Source organism: Polyodon spathula, chromosome 5 (genome assembly GCF_017654505.1).
Source record: "Polyodon spathula isolate WHYD16114869_AA chromosome 5, ASM1765450v1, whole genome shotgun sequence".
Taxonomy (NCBI): Eukaryota; Metazoa; Chordata; class Actinopteri; order Acipenseriformes; family Polyodontidae; genus Polyodon; species Polyodon spathula.
Genome location: NC_054538.1, coordinates 27,163,331 through 27,184,663, shown reverse-complemented (window position 1 = coordinate 27,184,663; position 21,333 = coordinate 27,163,331). Strand labels below are relative to the sequence as shown.

The window sequence follows — 21,333 nt, the reverse complement described above, 5'->3', positions numbered from 1 at the left end:
GATACATTCTAGCACTGGGTGAAAACATTTTTGGTAGACTGGAAGCAGTATTCGCAACGGTAAACGCCTCACTTCGGTAAGAAGAGATCAGTTTCTCTTTATACTGTTTATAGAAGCAGTTCTACACTTCTGTGTTTTTTTTTTAATTGAACACTGCTTCCACAAACAAATATTCAATCTTGACTACTCGTGACAATAGTTTATTTCACACAAGAAGCTTCCGATTCGCCACCCTTTACTTTACCTGCTGCGAACGGCGATTGCCAATTAGAATTCAGAGTGTAACCGCAGACACGACAGAACCTCCAATGAGCATGGTAGAGGCGGGGCTTACCTGTCCATACAGTAATGTGAACGAAATAGTCCAGAGCTGATGACAGATCAGTGAGAGGCTATCGGCGGCGCTTGAGTGGCAATTGCTGTGCAATGAACGAAGCAAAACAGACTGATTGAAGTAAGCGCTGCAGCCCACACCTAGTGACGTTGAATGCACCGCATATTGATTTAACACGTAGTGGATACCGCGTCGTTTGCTTTGGTGTTCGCTGTTGAATTGGCAGAAGGATGTCTCTGGTAGAGGTATACGAAGAAGGGGAGTATGAGCGAGCTGCCAAGCGACTGAAGACTGTAGAGGTAGAGGTGGAGGAGGGGGAGGAATTAGAAGAGGGAGAGGATTCGGATTCAGCATCTCCTGGCTTGCTGCTTGGTGACGATGGTGATAAACCCGTGGTAGGTGGAGCAGAAAAAAGGGCCCAGTGGTCTTCATCACAATATGGATCAAGAAGGGTAAGAAAAGAGAAAATGAAACGTACCACCTATTGCTGTTTACAACATTGGAAGAATATAATTTCAAAAATTTGCATAGGATAGATAAGTGGATAATACCTTGTATACAACTTTTGTCATAAAGCTGCGATATGTACCGATGCAGTTAATGTTGACAGCATTCACAGCAACCTTGGCGTTACCATCATCACCTTGGTTGTTAGTCTTGTTTCGGATTATATTATTTATACTGTAATACACGCCTCTTTATCTCTTTACCTATAAAAACCTCATTTAGTTTCAGTAATCACATTTTAAAATTCCGTTGAATTTATCCCTGATTAATGCTGTTATAATGTTCTCCTGCGGATCTGCATGTTCAGCTTGAGTAACGTTTTACTTTCACTGGTGTTTGGCATACCCTATGCACACAATCATGGTGTTTTTTATACATCAGTATTGTAACATAAAGAAGCTGAGGAAATGTAATATAATTGTTCCAGATATTTGAGCACGCATGTACTTTGTTCAGCACTACCCTGTTTTGTTGTCACAACACAGCAATTATTTGGATTCGCCGCAGAGGCACAACCACCAGGGTTAATTCAGTTAAAAGGGTTACGCGGTATTTGTTTATTTTCATTCTTCATTATTTTGGTAAATAAAAGTGTGTTCATGTTCACATTAGCAGTCACCATCGCAGATCAGTCGTTCAATCTTTTCTTCTTCCCTACGATTGTCCTTTATCTGCTGCATTTAACGTGTCTGCACGACATATTTTGGAGAAAAAAGAACAATGCAAACGGCTAATGAAGAGTTTTATCTCTGAAATACAGTATATTATTGCCAATGCCGACGCAATGCCCGCGGTCTCCACACACACACACTCACTCACTCACTCACTGACTCACACAAACAAACAAACAAACAAACAAAGAAACAAATAAAACAAACAAACAAACGTATGCCTCGGACTAACTTGTGGAGATTAGCTCTCTTGAGGCAGTTACTTAGTGAAGCCCGGCAAACATATTTTGCCTCACTGGAATAAAAGACTATGATCGACTTGTCAATGTTAAAAAAGAACAAAAGACTATGATGGACTTGTCAATTTAAAAAAAAGAACGACTTGCAGCAGTATATTGTTTAAAAAAAACCATTACCTTAAAAAAAACAAACAAAAAAACACTTCTATTGGTAGGTATTTTGTTGAAATATAACAGTCCAAAGCACCTTTGACCATTGTTCCATAGTCCAATTTCTGTGTTCTTGTACATATTTTAGCCTTTTAGTACAAACCATCTTTTAAAGCAACTATCTCAGCCCGTAAAAACTTAAGAACTGAAATGTGCACACTGTATGGGTTATTTCCAATGTTTTTTAAAGTTAAGTTAGCCTCTTTAAAATTCTAAAACTAAAATGGAAAATCGCATTTCTTCTTATTTAATTAATATTTACCACGTTTTGTAAATAAATTACTCACATTCTAAAAATTTAAAATGCCTTTCTCATGGGTGCAAAAAAAGGAGTCCATTTTAGTGTTGTGTCATAAACCTGGGTTAATTTACTGTATTATATAAGCATCTAGTGCAAGGTGCTTGGGTGTTCACACTTCTATGGACCTCAAACACGCTGGAGTTGAAGACAAACCCTCAAAACACTGTAGTCTCAAGTTAGTTTGATTTGACTGGTGTGACGCTTTAAAATGTACATGTTATAAAAAGCAGCTTGCTAGCATAAGGATATGCTGTTCAGTAGATTAAGGTATTAAAAATTCTTAGTAGGGTACTGGCTGTCCTTGTGTCAGTGGTAGGCTGCGATTAGCTTTTCTGTTCTCTGTGAACCCCTACATTCATTGCTTTGTACAGTAAAACCCTGTTTTTAGAGCAGCTCTCTTTTTTGTCAGATTTACATTTGGCTCCAGTTACGAGGAAGCAATAAAAGTATTCCCTGGATTAACATCCCAAAGTGCTGCATTATGTTCAGGGCTGCACAAATCTTCTATGGGGGATCAGCTTTCACTAATCACAGAGAAAACACTTTGATTCCTCAGCCCCAAGCAATGGCTGCCTGCTCACAGATAAACGCTGTACCTTTATCTCAGTGCCATTCCATTCAGGTTTACACAAATGAAAGCACAAGCATTATTATAATAGGCAGCTGATTGCGTATCATTTAAAATCCAATTTAGCACATGTTTAATTGCTCCAGGAAAGGTAACACTGCTGTGAGAGAACACATTTCATTATTGTCTGTGGCGTCATTAACAAACCCTAACTCTAAAAGAGAATTTCTTATGTTTTGGTTGTTCTTTAAGATTAACAGATGCGTTGCGTATAGTTAATTTTTTACAACTGCGTGGATCTGTTAATGTTAGAGATGATTTCCTTTATAGGAGGCCGTTACTGTGTGTAATAAAATCAGAACAGCTTCAGTTGTTACCAACCCCTTTTGCCATCAGCAGGTGACAAAGCCACACTCACAATGACCTTTGAAAAAGTGTTCTGCAGTACTAACCTATGAGTGCTCTCCAGAAAACAGATTGTTAAACCAGTTTAACAGCTCTTTGGTCTTTTAAAAAGTTTTTCTGCAGTGCCCCTAATAAACTAGTCTTACTAATCCGAGACGGTTGGCAGCAGACAGTAGTGATTTGTTCGTAACCTGTACTGGACTAAAAATGACTTTTGTAAGTATTTAATCCAATATCAGGAATAACCCTTTGGAAAAAAACTGTATAGTCTGTTATAAATACTTTACACTCATCGAAGAATTCCAATATGGCATGGCAAATGACATTTAATAGAGAAAAGTGTAAGGTACTGCACGCAGGAAATAAAAATGTACATTATAAATACCATATGGGAGATACTGAAATTGGAGAAGGAATCTATGAAAAAGACCTAGGAGTTTTTGTTGACTCAGAAATGTCTTCATCTAGACAATGTGGGGAAGCTATAAAAAAGGCTAACAAGATGCTCGGATACATTGTGAAAAGTGCTGAATTTAAATCAAGGGAAGTAATGTTAAAACTGTACAATGCACTAGTAAGACCTCATCTTGAATATTGTGTGCAGTTCTGGTCACCTCGCTATAAAAAAGATATTGTTGCTCTAGAAAGAGTGCAAAGAAGAGCGACCAGAATTATTCCGTGCTTAAAAGGCATGTCATATGCAGACAGGCTAAAAGAACTGAATCTGTTCAGTCTTGAACAAAGAAGACTACGTGGCGACCTAATTCAAGCATTCAAAATTCTAAAAGGTATTGACAGTGTCGACCCAAGGGACTTTTTCAGCCTGAAAAAAGAAACAAGGGCCAGGGGTCACAAGTGGAGATTAGACAAAGGGGCATTCAGAACAGAAAATAGGAGGCACTTTTTTACACAGAGAATTGTGAGGGTCTGGAATCAACTCCCCAATAATGTTGTTGAAGCTGACACCCTGGGATCCTTCAAGAAGCTGCTTGATGAGATTCTGGGATCAATAAGCTACTAACAACCAAACGAGCAAGATGGGCCGAATGGCCTCCTCTCGTATGTAAACTTTCTTATGTTCTTATGTTCTTATATTGCATTTTTTTCGAGCTTGCATTTCATTATCTAGAATTATTGGTCAGTTCGCACAGCCAGTGTTTAGATTAGTGAGGGTCTGGTGTACTGTAGTTATTTTTTGGCAGCTCACCGTACTGTAGCTGAAATCAGTAAAGGTTTTATTTTAGTTCAGTCTGTACAGCGTGACAGCCTTCAAAGTGACACCTCCTGCACTGTGCATGATTGGTTTTGTTTTTTTGCATTACAGTTAGTAATGGTAAATTAACCATAAGCCTACAATCAAAATATATCAGACAGATGGGGTCCCCTGTAGTTCACCTAATAAGGTACTGTGTCTGCAGGGTTTCACTTCTTCCATGTACAGTACCGTTACCTGTTTTATTACCACTTTTACAACTTTCTGAGAACAGAAAATTGTATCATAAGTCAGGAATTTACAAAACAGATCATACTGTATGAACCATGTCTGAAATAAATTTTGTAAAACACCTTTTTATGTACTAAATATGCATTTAAAAAAAAAATAGAAGTGCCAAAATATTTAGTTTGTTGTCGACTTTCACCCTGTGTGCAGTTATGTCTGACTGGAGTTAGAAATAGTAAATAAAAATATAGTGAGTGTCATTGAGAAGTCCCCACAAGTATAGGAATACAAATGTGTGTGCATTGATATGGTTATATAAATAAATAGCATTACACTCACTTGCCTTTTCAATGAAAGTCCACACACTTTGGAGCTTTTTAACACTGAAACATCTTTCTGCAGTTGCAACTGTAACAGGTAGTGTGGCCAAAAGGACCAGTAGGTCGAATGCATCAGGATACAGGAGTCCCAGGTCATGTTCTTTACGACCTTCATGAGTGCTGGCTTAGACATTGCATTGTTTGATTCCCTTGTGTTAAAATAGATTCAGTGTGGTGTACAAATAAATCATACTGCGTTTCAGGAACAGCATTGAAATTCTTGATTCAGCTTCACAAATGCTTTCCTTTAGTATATAAACAGTCTTCAGGTTTTCAGTTTTCAAGATAGGACATGGCTTGGAGTATTTCTCTACTTTTCTGACTAAATTGTCTATAGATCTCACTTATTGTAGCATTCAAGCTCGGGGAAAAAAAATCGACTTTATATTTCTCATGCAAAGGTTAAAAAACATAGGATTCTGGCTGTGGGAGTCCAATAAAAAATATTCCAGTGTTTTTGTCTGGTGCCTTTTCCTGAAGGTTGGTATTTGTAGATTCAGTTCATTGGCATGATTTTTAGCTTTTAAAAAGTAGGGGAGACCGGGGTCAGTTGTAACACCTTGAATTTCTCCAATCAGAGACAAGCTAGAGTGATGCATATCACTCTGCACATGCTCAGTTAGGTTCCCTGCCTGTCTGTGGAAAAGAGACTTCCTGTGATAAAAGCTTAAGATTTTATCCACAAAAAATGATTTTTGAGGTAGGTAAGTAACTTTTTTCACCAAATTTATTTTTGTGATATATCCCTGAGTTTCCCAGTTAATTAATTTAAAGCTATATATTTTTTATAGCTGATCTGTGTACTTATAATTTACACTGTTGTTTGTTGTTAGTTTTGTTGTTTCTTGCCAGGACATGCAGTTTAATCATGGCTCCCAGGGTTGGGTCAGTTGTTACACGCGTTACAATTGACCCCATACAAAACTAGCTCTTTTTTTTTTATTTCAGTATGCCAAGAGTTAGACCGAGGAAGACAAGTAGGGGTGTGCCATTACACATCTTGGAGCAAGAATCCAGTGAAGTTAACAATGAGGGAAAGTCAGTGAGAGCTGTGGCAAAATCATTTGAGATTTGTCACGTAACATTGTACAGAAGGCCAGAAAAAAGTAAGCTGAGGAAGGATCTATTAATCTACCTCCTGTAGGCTGCTACAGTTCAACTCGCGTCTTAACCCTTACCCTAACCCTAACCATAACCCCTAACCCTAACCTCACTAACTACACCTCAGGTCACCTCACTAACAACATGTCAGGCCACCTCTCCAGAGGCAAGTACATCAGGCTCTAATCAAGCTCTCCAAAAGGAGACACAAGAGGAAGCTTTCTCTCCAGTCACTGTCCACCCATTCCCTAAAGCAGTCCCAAGGGAAGTCAAAACAAAAGGGAGAAAGAGGAGAGTATCAGCAATTCTCACTGACACACCTGTAAAATTAGCCATGGAAGCTGAAAAAAAACTGTGGGTCAATGATAAAACAAAGAAAACCGGAAAGAAAACGGCAAAGACATAACACCTGAGAAAGGAAGAGTTTGATCTTTCTGATGAGGAAGAGAACATTTGTATAGTGTGCCTTGAAGATTATGCTTCATCCCGACCCAAGGAAGTATGGGTTCAGTGCTGGTCCTGCAAGTTTTGGGCCCACAAAGCTAGCTTGCACTGAATGAGGCAAGTTTTATATATATATATATATATATATATATATATATATATATATATATATATATATATATATATATATATATACAATTGTGAGTCAGAGTGAAATAGTTATTTTGAAAAGCCCTAGTTTTCAAAGTATTAAGTTTTGAAAGTAGGTCTGCTTTCAGCTAGTACAAAACACTACATATTCTAAGTGATTCAATGTAGATACAAAATAAATGTTTAAAATTGTTCTTGTTACAAAAGAAAAACATTGACAATATTTCGGTAAAGTTTGATTAATTCAATTAGAATGTATGACAATTGTTCCTATTATGCTATTGAACATTGTTTGAGTATTAAAGATATATATCTTGTTGTATAAAGATATCCAATTTTTAAATGAAATACAATGTGTTGTTGTTTATTTGTCATTAAATAAAATACACAAAATGTTACATCTGACCCCGACCACTGTTATAACTGCCCCCGGACATAGGGTCAATTGTAACACCGGACTCCTTGCATTTGAAGCAATACTGTGGTCTTTACATTACCGCTACAAACATGAAATCTGTGGGAATTGGTAACAGACAGGTGTAAATTGTTTGTATCAAAAAATAGGAAAACCAGCTCAAATAATCTCGGAGTTATGATGCAAAATGTAAAAACTGTTACAACTGTCCCCGGTCTACCCTACTAATAGAACTAACTTCTCGTCAGTTCACAGGATGCGCCAAATTTTTAAACGGCTTTCTGAGACACTGCACTGGCTAAACCAATGTCCTCCCTCTGCAAAATAAGTGCTAACATAAAATAGCGTACTTTAAAAAATGTGTTGTTTTTCCACTAATTGCACAACTGCAGCTGGACACAAACATTAAGTGGACAAGAATATGCGCGTGCAAATATTATGAGGAAATACGTTGTTTGTGAGTGTCAGTGACAGCAAGTGCAAACACAGTACATTGATAAGCAGAAATCAATATTTTGGAGATGATTATTGGAGGTGCCAGTGTCCCTGCATGCCTCCTCTTGTGCACGCCCCTGAATCTAACACGGGTCCGAAATGAAGTCCTCGATGGTTGCCATGTGATGTAATCGTTCTCAAATCGCGCTCAGATTATCAATGCGTCCGTTAGGGGCATTCATTAATTTTTTTTTTATTCATCGCTTTCCAGTAACTATACAACAAAAAATGACATTATATTGTATTATTTCTATTATAATGTAATATTATTGACATCGTGATGAGTCAAAGGCAAATATCGGATATGTTTGTCACAGCAAGTGGAAAACTGAATAAATTAAATGCAGCAAGACAACAAGGAGGGACAGATTTGAGACGGGTGTGTATAGGGTTCGGTTGTGTTGTGCGTTTTTGAGTTTGCAAAGCTGTCTATAAACTCATTGTTCTTTTTCACAGTGGACCGGCAGAAAATAATATTTAAGGTAGTAAACTACAGTGTGCAGCTACATTCTGGTTGAAATGTACTGTTAGAACTACTGTTTTAAAATGTCACATTGCTTAAATATGCATGTATGTGGAAATAATGGTTAGACAATGTTATACATGAAAATCAATGGATTTATTTTTCTAACACATTTTCACCGTATGGAAATGTTGCTAGTTCGGCAAAAACATTAGATTTACAGGCAGGGTTTGACAAATTTGCCAAGATGAAAGCGAGACGCTACCACCTTTATTTTAGTTTATTCGTGATTATCTGTGTAAACATGTTATTTAAAACATTGCTGCATGTTTCTGCTTTCGACATTCAGGGAACTGTGGTGCTTATTTAGCAGTTTATGTTCATGGTTTATATTTGATATAGATGTCATTCTTTCTGGAAAGCCGATGAAATGTATCAATCTTAACTCGAGGTTGTAAGTTTGTCAGATCTGGTGAGATTCAAAGGGAATGGAGTTAAACTGCATTCTTACCCCTGGCTCTTTTGGTAAAGCCCATGCAATACATTACTTTTTTTTTTTCCAGTGATCTGAAATAAGAGTAGTCTAATGCCCCTAGCTGCTACTGTAAAACGATTAAAAACAATGATGTTGTACCGCTATTTGTTTGATGTAGCTGTAGTCACCATATGCAACTATGAAATGTTTACTTTATTTGGCTATCAGAAACTGGTAGCAACTTGGTTAGCGTTAAAGCTTTTATCCTTTTAAAACACACAAAAGTTTCAGTGAAAACGATAAAGTAACATTACACAATTTATTACTGTAACATGAGACTTAGATGTTGCCACAGTAATATGGCTGATTAGTCAACTAGTTTTACACTAATGAGAGGGAAGCTATCTTAATGTAAATTAGCTCAAGCAAACAGCAGAAAATGCAGTATCTTGATTAATTTGGCACCTTATATCTCTGGTACAGGATCAATTTAGTAAGAACAAAGGCTTGAAAAGAAACAGGCTGTGCTAGTAGTTCAAGACTGTAGCTTATTCTGAGCCAGATTTAAAATAATAATATTCAGAGCGTCATCAGCAAACAATTATACCTTTAACTCATTAAAACCATAGCAGCCTAATAAATTCGATTATTAGAAGAACGGCTGCAGTCTTTGATTGTCTGTAACTGCAAGCGTGACCTTTGTGCGGTTGTTGGTGCTTTGATTGTGGGTTTTGAGAAAAAAGGGAAATGTATTCCAAGCATGATCCAATATATATTGTAAGCATACAGTAAGTGGAGCTTGATATACTAAAAACTAATTGTGCTTTCATCTTGCCATCTGTAATAAATGCAATCAGTCAATCTTTTTCTGAGCTGCACAAATTAATGGTTGAGTAACAAAGTCCTTTTTATTGATTTTATAGTGTGTACATTGCTTGAGGAGTGAAACTCCTGTTTGTAATACAACTCTACTGTGTGTCGTATTCCAGAAATGACACAAAACTGGAACAACTGGGTATCAGAAAAAACATTGCTAAAACCATTGCTAAAACTGCTGTGGTAACCGGGAACAAAGGGTTAAACATTCAGCCAACCGATTGTCTTAATATATAGCAAGGTGATCCAAATGAAGACTGTGCTACTGTATAGAACCTAGCGCCATTTTAAATGCAAAATGTTCACACAGTTATGTTTTTACTGCGGAAACTGTATCAACCTCAAGTTCCATTTCTGCAGTGTTGAAAGTGTGCATAGTTTCAGAAACACTCTATCTTATTAGATTTATTAACTTGATTTTATCACTGTGCCAGGACTGCTGTTATTTTGTGTGTGTGTGTGTTTTTTTTTTTTTCCTAACCTTTGTTTTTCACTGCAGCACCTGTCTGCCGATGTGATATTTCACAGCAGACACATCATCCTCTGTCAGGCAGCCTGAAGCAGCCCAGTCACAAAATCCATTATTGGAAAACTGTAATAGTCTTTCTGTACAACAATATTGCCTTATTGAAAATTCAGAGTGAAATCAGCCCTAACTAATGCAGTGGTAAAACCTGATATTCAGCACCCTAACTCAACAAGCACTTTACCTGTATATTGTGTATAGTACAGTATATTGTTAGATCCTGAATTTGTTGGCTGGAATAATGTGCATTGTATTTTTCAGATAATACTTTAAAAAAATCAGATTCATACTTATTAGTACTGTGTCTGGAAATAATGCACTGAATACAATTATAGCAGCAATTTCAAGCTAAATATAAGCCTGCACCCTATTAGTGTCAGGAATTTTCCATGCAGTATAAGGTGTTGCATGTATTCAGACCTTGGTTTACAGGTGCTAAGGAGGGAAGCTTACTTCCCATGATTTACTTGACATCCTGTAATGTTTAGCATGCTGTAAATTTGCATTGGCCAACAAATCAAGTGAGCATTTTGAACAGTAAGATAGACTGTAGCAGTTAGTGGTACAGTACATCTGGTTCAGTATTGCAGATATTATTGACAACTTAATTAGCATTAGAGCTGAAAATAGTAATATAGTGTAGTTATGCATCACAGCCTGTTTTGATTATAGCTATTTAATCAATAACACAAGGTTAGTTCCACAATTTCATTGTTACTGGCACGACCAAAGAAATATTTTCAATTCTGGCACACAAAGGACATTGTCTACACTGCAGTGTAATCTGTTCCAACTACAGTATTCTATGAAATTATCCCAGTTTAAATACTGAAGCAGTCTGTAATTTTGTACAGTATTAACCTCTAAATAAGGTAAATTTCTATGTCACAGTCAGTCTTTTTCTTGTTCTGATGTAATACTGTAGTATACCATTTTTAAAATAGCTTTCACACAATTAAGTATTTTTCGTTTAGAAAATATATATTATCCTTTTTTCTCGAGCTATAACAGAGCCATAACCTAATGCTGCTTGAGCGTGGGTTCTTAGATCAACTAGTCAACAAAGTCTGTTTACTGCAAAAGCAGATTCTACACAAAGAAAGACTGAACACAGTAAATATATTTGTATAGAACTGAATGTGTGACATTGTAGCTTTAGATTAATACACCTCCAGTTCTGCAGTGCAAAAGGTGCTCTTTGAAAAGAGCAGCACTCCCCAGTAAGGGAGTTGACAGTCACTTCAAAGTGCTTGGCCTGCAATCAGCTGCATGCCAGAGAGAGAAGCTGAGCGCCACGGACAAACAAGCTGTATTATTATATTTTATTCTGCACTCTGTATTTGATTTCATTATGCACTGTATGTATTTGATTTCATTATGCACTGTATATATTTTTTTGTTCTCCCCCTGAGGGAAGGTGCTCACCTTCAGTGTGCATATCTGTAGAATCTGAGTACTAAATATATCAAAATAGATTTGTAGCTCATATTGAATTGTTCATAAGCGTGGAACCCTATTTCTATTTGTGTTCTATACAAGAGCATGTCCCGGCTGGCTCCCTTCAGGCTGATCTGGCTTCAGATGTCATCTGTCCTTATAAATCATTTTCTATAAAAAAAGAAAAGAAAAACAAAGTTCAGAAACAAAATTTCCCTCATATTATCATATACAGTACTGCCTATTAACTGTTTATAGTCTCCTCCCAAACAGACGGTTGATATTATAAAAGGAAGATATTATTTTTAGCACAAAACAAACAAACAAACTATTACAGGGAAAAGAATGTAAATTCTGCAAATATTTGAGGATCTCAGAAAGAACATTGCTTTTAAAGTCACAGCTAACAGTTATAGTACAATTGGATAGTGATTCTGTATTACACTTTGCTGTCCTTCCTGCTCATTTTCTGTAAAAATAATACAAGGATACCAATATTTCTGCAATATTCTGATATTGTGTATTCTAGATTTCTATAGACAGTTGTTGTGTTTGAGTACGAGAACAGATACCGTTTTTTTTTTTTTTTTATAACTACTTAGCATTCTGGCAATGAAGGCTGAGACAACACACACAAAAAATGTCTTGCCAGTTCAATTCATGATCGCTGCATTTTGTTAAACTGATTTTGGTGTCGTTTTTTAAGTATGCAGTACATTTTGAGATATTAGCCATGTGTAAGGTTGTATTTTTTCATGATAAAAATTAGGGATGGGCATTTGGAATTATTTAATTATTCGAGAACCCTCATGATATTATTATTGAGTACTCTTGAATATTTAATGGGTTCACATTTATTTAAATTATCCTAATGCCAGCCATGATGCAAGTCTTGTTAACCATGACGGATTGTAATGGCTAAGGTTTGCCATTTCATACATGAGTCAACAATGAAAACAAGTGCAATTTGAAAATAATTTATTAAACATGAGAATGGAGGATCACTTTGTGTCCTTCTAAGTAACTAGACTACATTTAGCCTATTGCATAATTAAACCGTTTTTAATGAAGCCGTCAAAAGTTAACATAAATAAGTTATTTCAGTAACTGAAATCTGAGCGAAATAAATACTTGACGTAGGCCTGACGCATTCTTATGCAAAAGTTTGAAGAAAGTTCACATAGCCTAAATATTTCGCTAGCAAATCAATCATTTTTGTTAAAAAAAAATAAGCATGTCTACATTCTCAGGGGAGAGGCGAGTGCAGAGCCGATTTACGATTTGTCCCGCTGTGGAAAAGACCCTCTCTGCTGGAACTGAGGTTGCAGGGATTGATAGGTACTGCTTAGCCAGGACACTAAGTTTGGTGTACTTTTTTTTTTGTTGATTTTCCACCATTGCAATGGGTTTTGATCGTTGTGGCTTGTCGCTTCTGTCTGGGCATCAGCTCTGGTGGTGTTCAGTTCAGGAACACTGAAGTGCAGTTCGGCCAGTCTCTCTCGGATGGTCAGGTGGAATGCTGGCTCCACAAAACGGAGATGCTTATGCCTGGGATGTAGTGCAGAGGCAATAAGCGCTGCCTTGCCTGTATAGAAAACCATAGGCTATAATGTAGCTATAATGTTTCATAGGCTAGGTTGTTGTTTGTGTAGGCGAACTAGGCTACCAATAAAATCTGCAACTTACCTGGATCCATTGAGCTGTTTAGGGTTATGCGTTTTCTCAGGGATTCTGCCACTGCAGTCTTGAATTCGGATAATTTGCGTGACTCTGTTGTAAGCAGGCTGTGTGCGACTGGTTGCACCATGGAGATGCAGACATGGGTTTCACTACAAAGGGCTGTTGAGGCCTACTTTAGCAATTGCAGTGCAGGCAAAATGTCCTTGATTGTGTGTCAGTTTTCATCTATCAATTCCAGTGTTCTTGCATCAGAGAGCTTGGTGATGTCTCTGTCAGAGAGGGTCGCTGACACTGCCCATCTTTGCTCGTGGAGTTGCTTGAACATTTCACACACAGAGTTCCATCAAGTGTGACAATGCTGAATTAGTTTATGGTCGGGCAGATTCTGTTGTTCTTGCTTTCGTTTCAGGGCACATGTTGCGACAGTGCTGTGGTGAAAATGAGCCACCAATCTACTGCTTGCGCCTACCACACGACTCACACCTGCAATCTTAAAGCCACTGTTACATGGCAAGCTGGAGAGTATGAGCAAAACATGGGACAGATTCCCACTGGAGAAGGCTCTGGTTAGCTAGAACCATGTTGCTGGCATTGTCTTGGACACACGCACTTACTTTCTCCAACACGCCCCGCTCCTCCGTGGCTCTTCTGAGATGGGCAGCTTTTCAGAGCTGCGTGTTTGCAGCACAGCACTTTTCATTTCCCAGTCCTCGGTGAAGTGGCAAGTAACAGTCACGTATGACTCGGTTGTGAGAGCGGGCCACGAGTCTGCAGTAATAGTTACCATGTCGACACTCTTTAGGTCACACTTTAACTTCACAGCCCTCTCGTCGTACCTCTTCTCCACTCTCGTGGTTATTGTTCTCTGCGATGGTACTTAATACTCTGACTTAACTAAGTCCATCAGTTCGTGGAAGCCCTGTCCCTCCACAAAGCTTAGAAGGAGCATATCGTGACAAACAGTTAAGAACTGTGTAATCTGCTCTGGTCTGGCGGGATCACAGTGTCTGGTACTACTGCTAGTGAAGGATGTGATGCAAACCACATGATTTCAGCGTTAGCTGAAACAGTCCCTTCCCCAACTCTGAATAACATGTCGTTGCAAAAACTGCATTAAAAATGTACTGTTAATGTAAGCATTTCAAATTTCATGGTCTATCTATTTCACAATACCACATTGACATCACGCTTTTTATGTTTTATTTTACCACGCTTATGAAATTAATCCAGCATATTGTTGTAAACTCCATATGTTAACGAATACTAACGTCCTTGGCGAGTACTCAGTATTTGAGTACTCGTACCCATCTCTAGTAAAAATGGCTTCTTCATGGCATTTCGTAGTCTAAAAATAGGTATAATATTTATTAAAGCAAAAAAAAAACTGGAACTCTGCAAAAGAAAGAGGGTGTGAGGGGTGCAGCGGCAGAACTTATGTACATGTTTTATTACACAGATACTCACATACATACACTACACACACTCGCATACATACACTACACTACACACACTCACTCACACATACACTACACACACATGCTACAAAAATCCTGCAATTTTTTGCGGCTGTCTTTTCCTTCTCTTGGAGGGCCAGTATTTGAGGCGTTAATTTTCAGAGCAATGTGTGACTCTGATTTTACACCCCATCCCATAAAAAAAATGCAAATTTGTATTTTTATTTCTGTACCTTACATATAATCTAGGTTAGTTTGATTTCTCGTGTGATTAAACTGTAAGTGCTGTATGTGAAAATGCTTTGCTGTAACTATAACAAACGCAAAGGTAATCTTGTCTCAACTCACTGTGTTTGTGCACTGTGTGCCATGCAGCTCCTTCTTCATGGTAGCTCCCTCCTCTTCATGATATTTTATGTTTAGAAACAACGATCATATTCTTCCATTGCTTGCGTTTGTTTGTTTTTTGTTCCTTGCCCGTGCAACTACCCTGTGGCTTACTTTTATTTTAATGGACAAACCTGCATTAGTTGAACTAAATTAAGATCACTGGTAGTTGTATTAAATACAAACAAACAAACAAAAAAACAACAGCTCTGTATGTGTAGTGGTAGTGTGTCACAGTAGACAATCTGAGCTTGTGTTTTAATGGTGTGATCTGAATCACTCATAATTGCATGCTTTTGTGGCTCTTCTATTTATAACTACACTGTTTTCTTTGCAGCTGTGAATGCTTTTAGTTGCATGACTATGAATGCTACACTTACTGTTGTAAGACAGTTGCTTCGAAACGCTTTGAAGTGCATGTGAAATAACGCAAAGGTAATTGGACAGTTAGTCAGCCTGACCTTATGAAAGCTCCCAGGTTTTTACAAGCGATGTGCTTACAAACCGCACACTATTATATGTTAGACTCTTAAGCGGAAATATAACCTCATTGCGATCAGGTCGACTCCATTGGCTTAGGGTTAATTGACACTTTTATAAACCTGACATTTTTTCGTGTTCGGCTTGGGGTTGTTTTGCAACTGATCCAAACGCGGACGCAGACAGTTCACTTTACCCTAAGCTGACCTGAAGAAGATCTGATCATCCCTTCATGTCAAAGTGAGACTATTTTGAATGAATGTGTCAAACTATGCTACTTTGCAAATAATAATAAAATAAAGAAAATTAAAATATAAACAACGTTAATCTGGTAATAATAAATACATTGCAGACCTATGCTTTTAATTAAAATGATCAAACCATCTGATGCATTTATTTATTTGTTTGTTTATTTTTATTTCAGAAATACAAAAGTGGGTTAATTAATTGTTAATCAATATTGCAACAAGCATTCAAATATCAAAACATGTCAAATTCATAAACATGCACTAAAAAAAGGTTGCTAAAACAAAATGGTACAGCAAGTAGTCTCTACCATAGATACCGAGATACAAAATGAATATTTGAACGGCAAATAAACATGGGCTATGAGTAGAAAGAAAGAAAAAAACAAATAAAGAATTTGACATTTTTTAATGCACACTATTTATTTATTTATTTATTAATTAATATATGTGTTTATTCACTGACCACGTTGCCACTAGCACCCATCCTAAATTAATTACACACCACCATAGCAGCCGTACGGGCCATACATAGCTCTGAGGCCCGGGCACCAAGTGGGCCAGGTGTTATGCTAAATAGTGTCCCTTGGCAGATAGGGTCGCCAGCACAATTGTGTCTCATTGAAGATCACGACTAAAGTAACAATGTGCAATAGCTCGTATAACCGTCATATTGATTTGATATTTGAATTGTGTTGCGTTCTTTGTTTTTGGGTTTCATAGAACATTGTACTGCTAATTACTTCTTTAGCTTAGCAGAATACTGTCTACATTTACCTTTCAGTGTGTGTAATCATGTGCTGAGGATGCAAACACGTTTGTAACAAGAGACTTTTAAAAAAAAAAAAAAAAAAAAAAAAAAAATATCTATATATATATATCTATATATATATAAAAATGTAAATCTTGTTTTTTAGGATTTTTTATTTCCATACACTGGGGTAATTTGAAATAACTACTTTTAGTTATTTAATAGCTGAGCATACAGTGAAACACTCTTTACTGGTACATTCATAAGCAGATAATATACGGAACATGACTGTTCTAATACATATTACCAATTCTCTATTTACAAGCATAACTTTTCATTAAGGTGTCAAACTGTTAAAAGAAAAACGGCCGACTAATCTGCAGATTAATCTGGTGGGTAAAGAAAAACTGAAGACTAATCTGCAGACTACTCTTGTCGGTTCTGTAACAGCATTTTAAATACTCTACTTTGTTACCTTCTAAAGAGAACTTGTCCTCATATCATCTTAAACCTTTTTGTTGATTTTTGCAACAATTATTAGGGTATTTCCTCAGTTAAAAAAATGTAAATGCTTTCTAAAACCAGTTGTTCCATTTTCATATACTCATTCAAAATGAAAGGTGACAGTTTTTGGCACAAGACTGGGTATATCTATATGAGATTATATATAATATTATATATATATATATATATATATATATATATATATATTATATATATATATATATATATATAGTGGTGCAGTAGCGCCACTGTAGGTAAGGTTAAAATCAGCTTCCATGTTAAACTCATTTACAACAGTACAACAAAATTCACCCTTGTGGTTCTCTAAAACTACCAAGTTAATTGAAATGAAAATTACCAGACATGTAGATCCTATTTGTGTGATGTGCCTTTTGCTGTTTTCATTTTAAGATTTAAATAAACACACAAACTTATTTTCTTATATGAAGATACACATACACTGGAATTATTGCAATATTAGTCCAGAAATGATCATGATATATTGAGTATCGCGATATTACGGACCTGATTTATTAGTACTGTAATTGCAAAATTTTCCACGCATTTTTTTTCGGAAAGGAAAAAACATCATCAATATTTTGAGACTATCAAGAAACAGATTTGGTGCAAGGTGGAGCAATTGCATTATTCTTTTGAGATGTTTCTTACTAGTTTTACTATCTTAAAATGGTTTTATTCTTTTCAGACAGATGAGGTACAAACTTTGTACTCGCTTCGAAATGGGGCCCTTAGTGTTCTTAAAAAATTTATATCTGTAAAAACAAACCACTTTATGAAAATCAAGCTTGCCTCAAATGCAAGCAAGCATTTTGACTGATATTGGGCATACAAAAATAAGAAAAAGAATAATCAATTTGGGTTTGTTTAATTGTTTAAAAAATATACCGACAATTTTATATAGGGCTTACAACCCTTGAAACAGTCACATTTTCACTAACAGTCTTGACACTAAAAAGGCATATTTAAAGTTATGCATTTAAAAAATAAAGATCTTAAAAATATTTCTTAACCTCCTACAAATAAACAAAACAGTGATACTCAGACTCCTACAGTATTGCTCAGATGTGCATTATCTGATCTTTCTGCACCTGAATATTTAAACATTTCAGTAAAACAGAGTATCCAGTATTATATAAAATCGTAATCCTTTGTAGTCTGACAGGTTGCTTTGCAAAGCCACATAAAGCTTTAAAATACAAACAAACAAAAATAATCCATTGGAAGATGCAGTTCGCACTGTGTCTCTGTAGAATGTGGGATAATGGTCACGGAGGCGGACAAACATGCTGTTTGCATTTACATTATTTTGCAGCAATTTTTTTCTTGCAGGTTCGGCACACTGGAAAGCAGTCCTCGGTTACCACGCAGTCTGCATTCTTTTTGAAGCCAAACAACGTCCACACTAATGATTTAATTTTTTTTTTTTTGCTGGAGTGTCATCATCTAAATGGGATTATTTTGCACTGCTTGCATGGTTGCCAGAGCTATTTTTAATCATTCCTGTCACTGTTGCTACTGCTGAGAGATCATTTTCTAAACTTAAGCTGATCACAACACACACCAAAAGTACCATGTTTCAAGAAAGACTGCCTGGACTAGCCTTGTTGAGCATAGAACAAGTATGAGCAAGACAATTGAACACGGACAAGATTGTGGATGATTTCGCTGCTATGAAATCCCAGAGATGGGATTTTTTTTAAATTGTTTGGTACTGTACACGTACTAACTCCGTATTCTGCAGTTACTTGCTGTGGGGCAATGAAATGCAGTGTACACCACTGAGTATTACGTAGAAGTCGTGATGTACTCCCTCTCATTTGCAACTCAACTGCATTGTTTTTTATACATGTTTGTTGAATCAGATTGTGATAAAAAAGTGGTGGGAAGATAATGGATTTGTATTTTGTTATTTAGTGTGCTTGCCAGAGATATAATGTAAAACTTTAAATAAATGCTCCAGCGTTTATTTACAATATTTGCCAGTAGCCCCAGCGACTGTTTGAGACTCTGCATTTATTATGTAATATCACTAACATCTGCAAATACTTCAGATGCAATCATGAAAAAGCTGCCTGCGCACAACCTTATAGAAACGACATAAGTAAATTACAACACTTCAGCCACATCATTAAAGGTTTGTCTGTGGGTAATAACAGTTTGCATTGTAATAATAATAAAAACAGTAAAACCCACTAAAGACAGCCCTGTAAATATTGGGACACAAGCGTGTATTAAGGTAGTTTTGCAACACAATAAAAAAAACAAACATAGTTTTAAAATGAATAAAAGCAATAAGTATCATCTTCCTTAACACATACTGGGCCTGATCTTTGATCTTCGCGCAATCCCCTCGCTAAATTTGTGCCTCGCAAAAAAATAGTGCTTTGGCACAAAAAGAGAGCTATTCCAAAAAGGCACAAAGTAGCAGACATTGGAATATAGCAGTTTTTGGAGAAATTCGCAAATCTGTTTGTGCCTCGCAAAAACATCTGCACATTCACTACCAATATAGCAAGTGCACACAACAGCCAAGCGAGAATGCAGAATGATGGACATTAGTAATGGCATTACCTCGACCAGCTGCTATCATTGCTGTTGCCACAGTATGTACCGATATGACAGCAGACAAGACAACACAATATATCCTGCACACATACATACAGACCATTCAAATACACAACTGGCTCCATAACTAGGTGCCAACTTTTCAAATGAATGTACTGATAACGCCACTATTTTATTGAATACGGACAGTATTGTATCACAAGGAAATACTATATAGGTTTCTTTAAAGGCCAGCTGATCCGACATAGCTGTATGTTTTTGAAGTAAAATAAAAAAAAAAAAAGGCTTTGGATACTGTCAGTTTTTTTTTTTTTTTTTTTTTTCAAACTTTTTTTTTATTTTATGCAAGTCGTGCAGTTACAAAGTCTACTGTGGTAGCGCACTCTCTGATTTTGTAAATGCAACGAGTTCATTCAACTGCAAAGTAAACATCAATCAAGCATTCTTATATACACAATACATAGAAATGCTTTATGTTATGGTCACAAAGATGGCCGGAGTGGGTGGAGTCAGACCAGAGACAGGAAATAAATGACAGAGAGGTGGAGTTTGGTATAGCTGAGCGAATGGTCTCTAATAAATAAACAGAACAGAAAATAAACGGTGGTAACAAACAAAAACACAAGGACACGGCACATTCGCCAAAATAAACAAACAAAAAAAGCGGACTAACAAAACACGGTGAGCAGATAGTTTATTTATATTATTTATGATCACAATGATTACCTCCATCGCCTATCCTGTTCTCCACTCACCGAACCGCGAGTGGGTGAAAACATGCTGCTTTTTTGCAACTCTACCAAGACTCGACTGCTAATCAATCATTCAGTTGGAGTCTCGGTACAACTGCACGTGAATTAATAAAGTGCAATTCCCCGTGCTCACATATTATTACTTTTTACTTCCACGTGAAGTGCTGTGCAATCCTCGTGCCTAAATACAAATATACATTTTAAACACTCGTGTTACACAGACCCGTTTATATCCCGTGTACCAATGACTATACACCAACATTTAACACACCACACGCAACATATAACAGACAGTATACATAGGGGCTGGCACTTTGTCACAGTTATTCATTCTATTCACCCATTTGAACATGATAATTAAGCTCAGTTTGTAAATTTTGAGTGTTGCTGGAATGGATTTTTTTCGTTATGACACTTTTTTTTTTTTCTGTAAGAATAATAATTAATTCTAAATACACTCCTAAAATGTTAATTGTAGCCTACTATGATTTCTCAATAAATTAACAGTCTCTGTACAATTAGCAACATCAACATTCAGCAGACTGGACAGATGCATAAACAGCCAGAAATTACAGTTAACATAACTTTTTGTCCTGCTTCAGCTAACTTATGATTGGACTGCTGCAGAGATAATACAGGTCTTTGATTGGTTGCTCGTATCTCCAGTCTGGCTTTAGGAAAACATAAGCATGCCTTTCACAGCTAGAGCGCCCTGACAGTGATTGTCTCTCTGACATGCAGCTGCTCACCCCTACACCTGTAATACGCAGCAATCTGGAATAGATTAATAAAGCAACAGGCCACAAGATGGGTGTATGATGTATTTATACAATTAATTTACAGATGTGTGACAACACACAGCAAAGATAACAGGCAGCCCCCCCCCCTCCCCTCTTCATCTTTCTCTCAATCTTCATTTCTGTACTTTGATGGCACACATTGGATGCGGATATGCCTGTGGTGCAGTGAAGAACACATATAACTGTATATGTAAACACACTACCGGAGTCTGTCATATCAATACAATACATAGTGATAAAACATATAACTGATCCG

At 36.8% G+C, this 21,333-nt stretch overlaps 1 protein-coding gene across 2 annotated transcripts in view; it reads left to right on the top strand.

Moving 5' to 3' along the window:
- Positions 1–362: 362 nt before the first annotated feature.
- Positions 363–21,333, top strand: part of LOC121315779 (heterogeneous nuclear ribonucleoprotein L-like) — a 46,961-nt gene continuing 25,990 nt past the window's right edge. The window contains exon 1 of one of the 2 annotated variants that reach the window (XM_041250173.1): positions 363–729. In XM_041250173.1, coding sequence (XP_041106107.1) covers positions 565–729 — 165 coding nt within the window. In that variant the 5' untranslated portion in view covers positions 363–564. Of the gene's footprint in view, positions 787–21,333 lie in introns of both variants that reach the window. The other variant, XM_041250172.1, reaches the window with a different exon arrangement.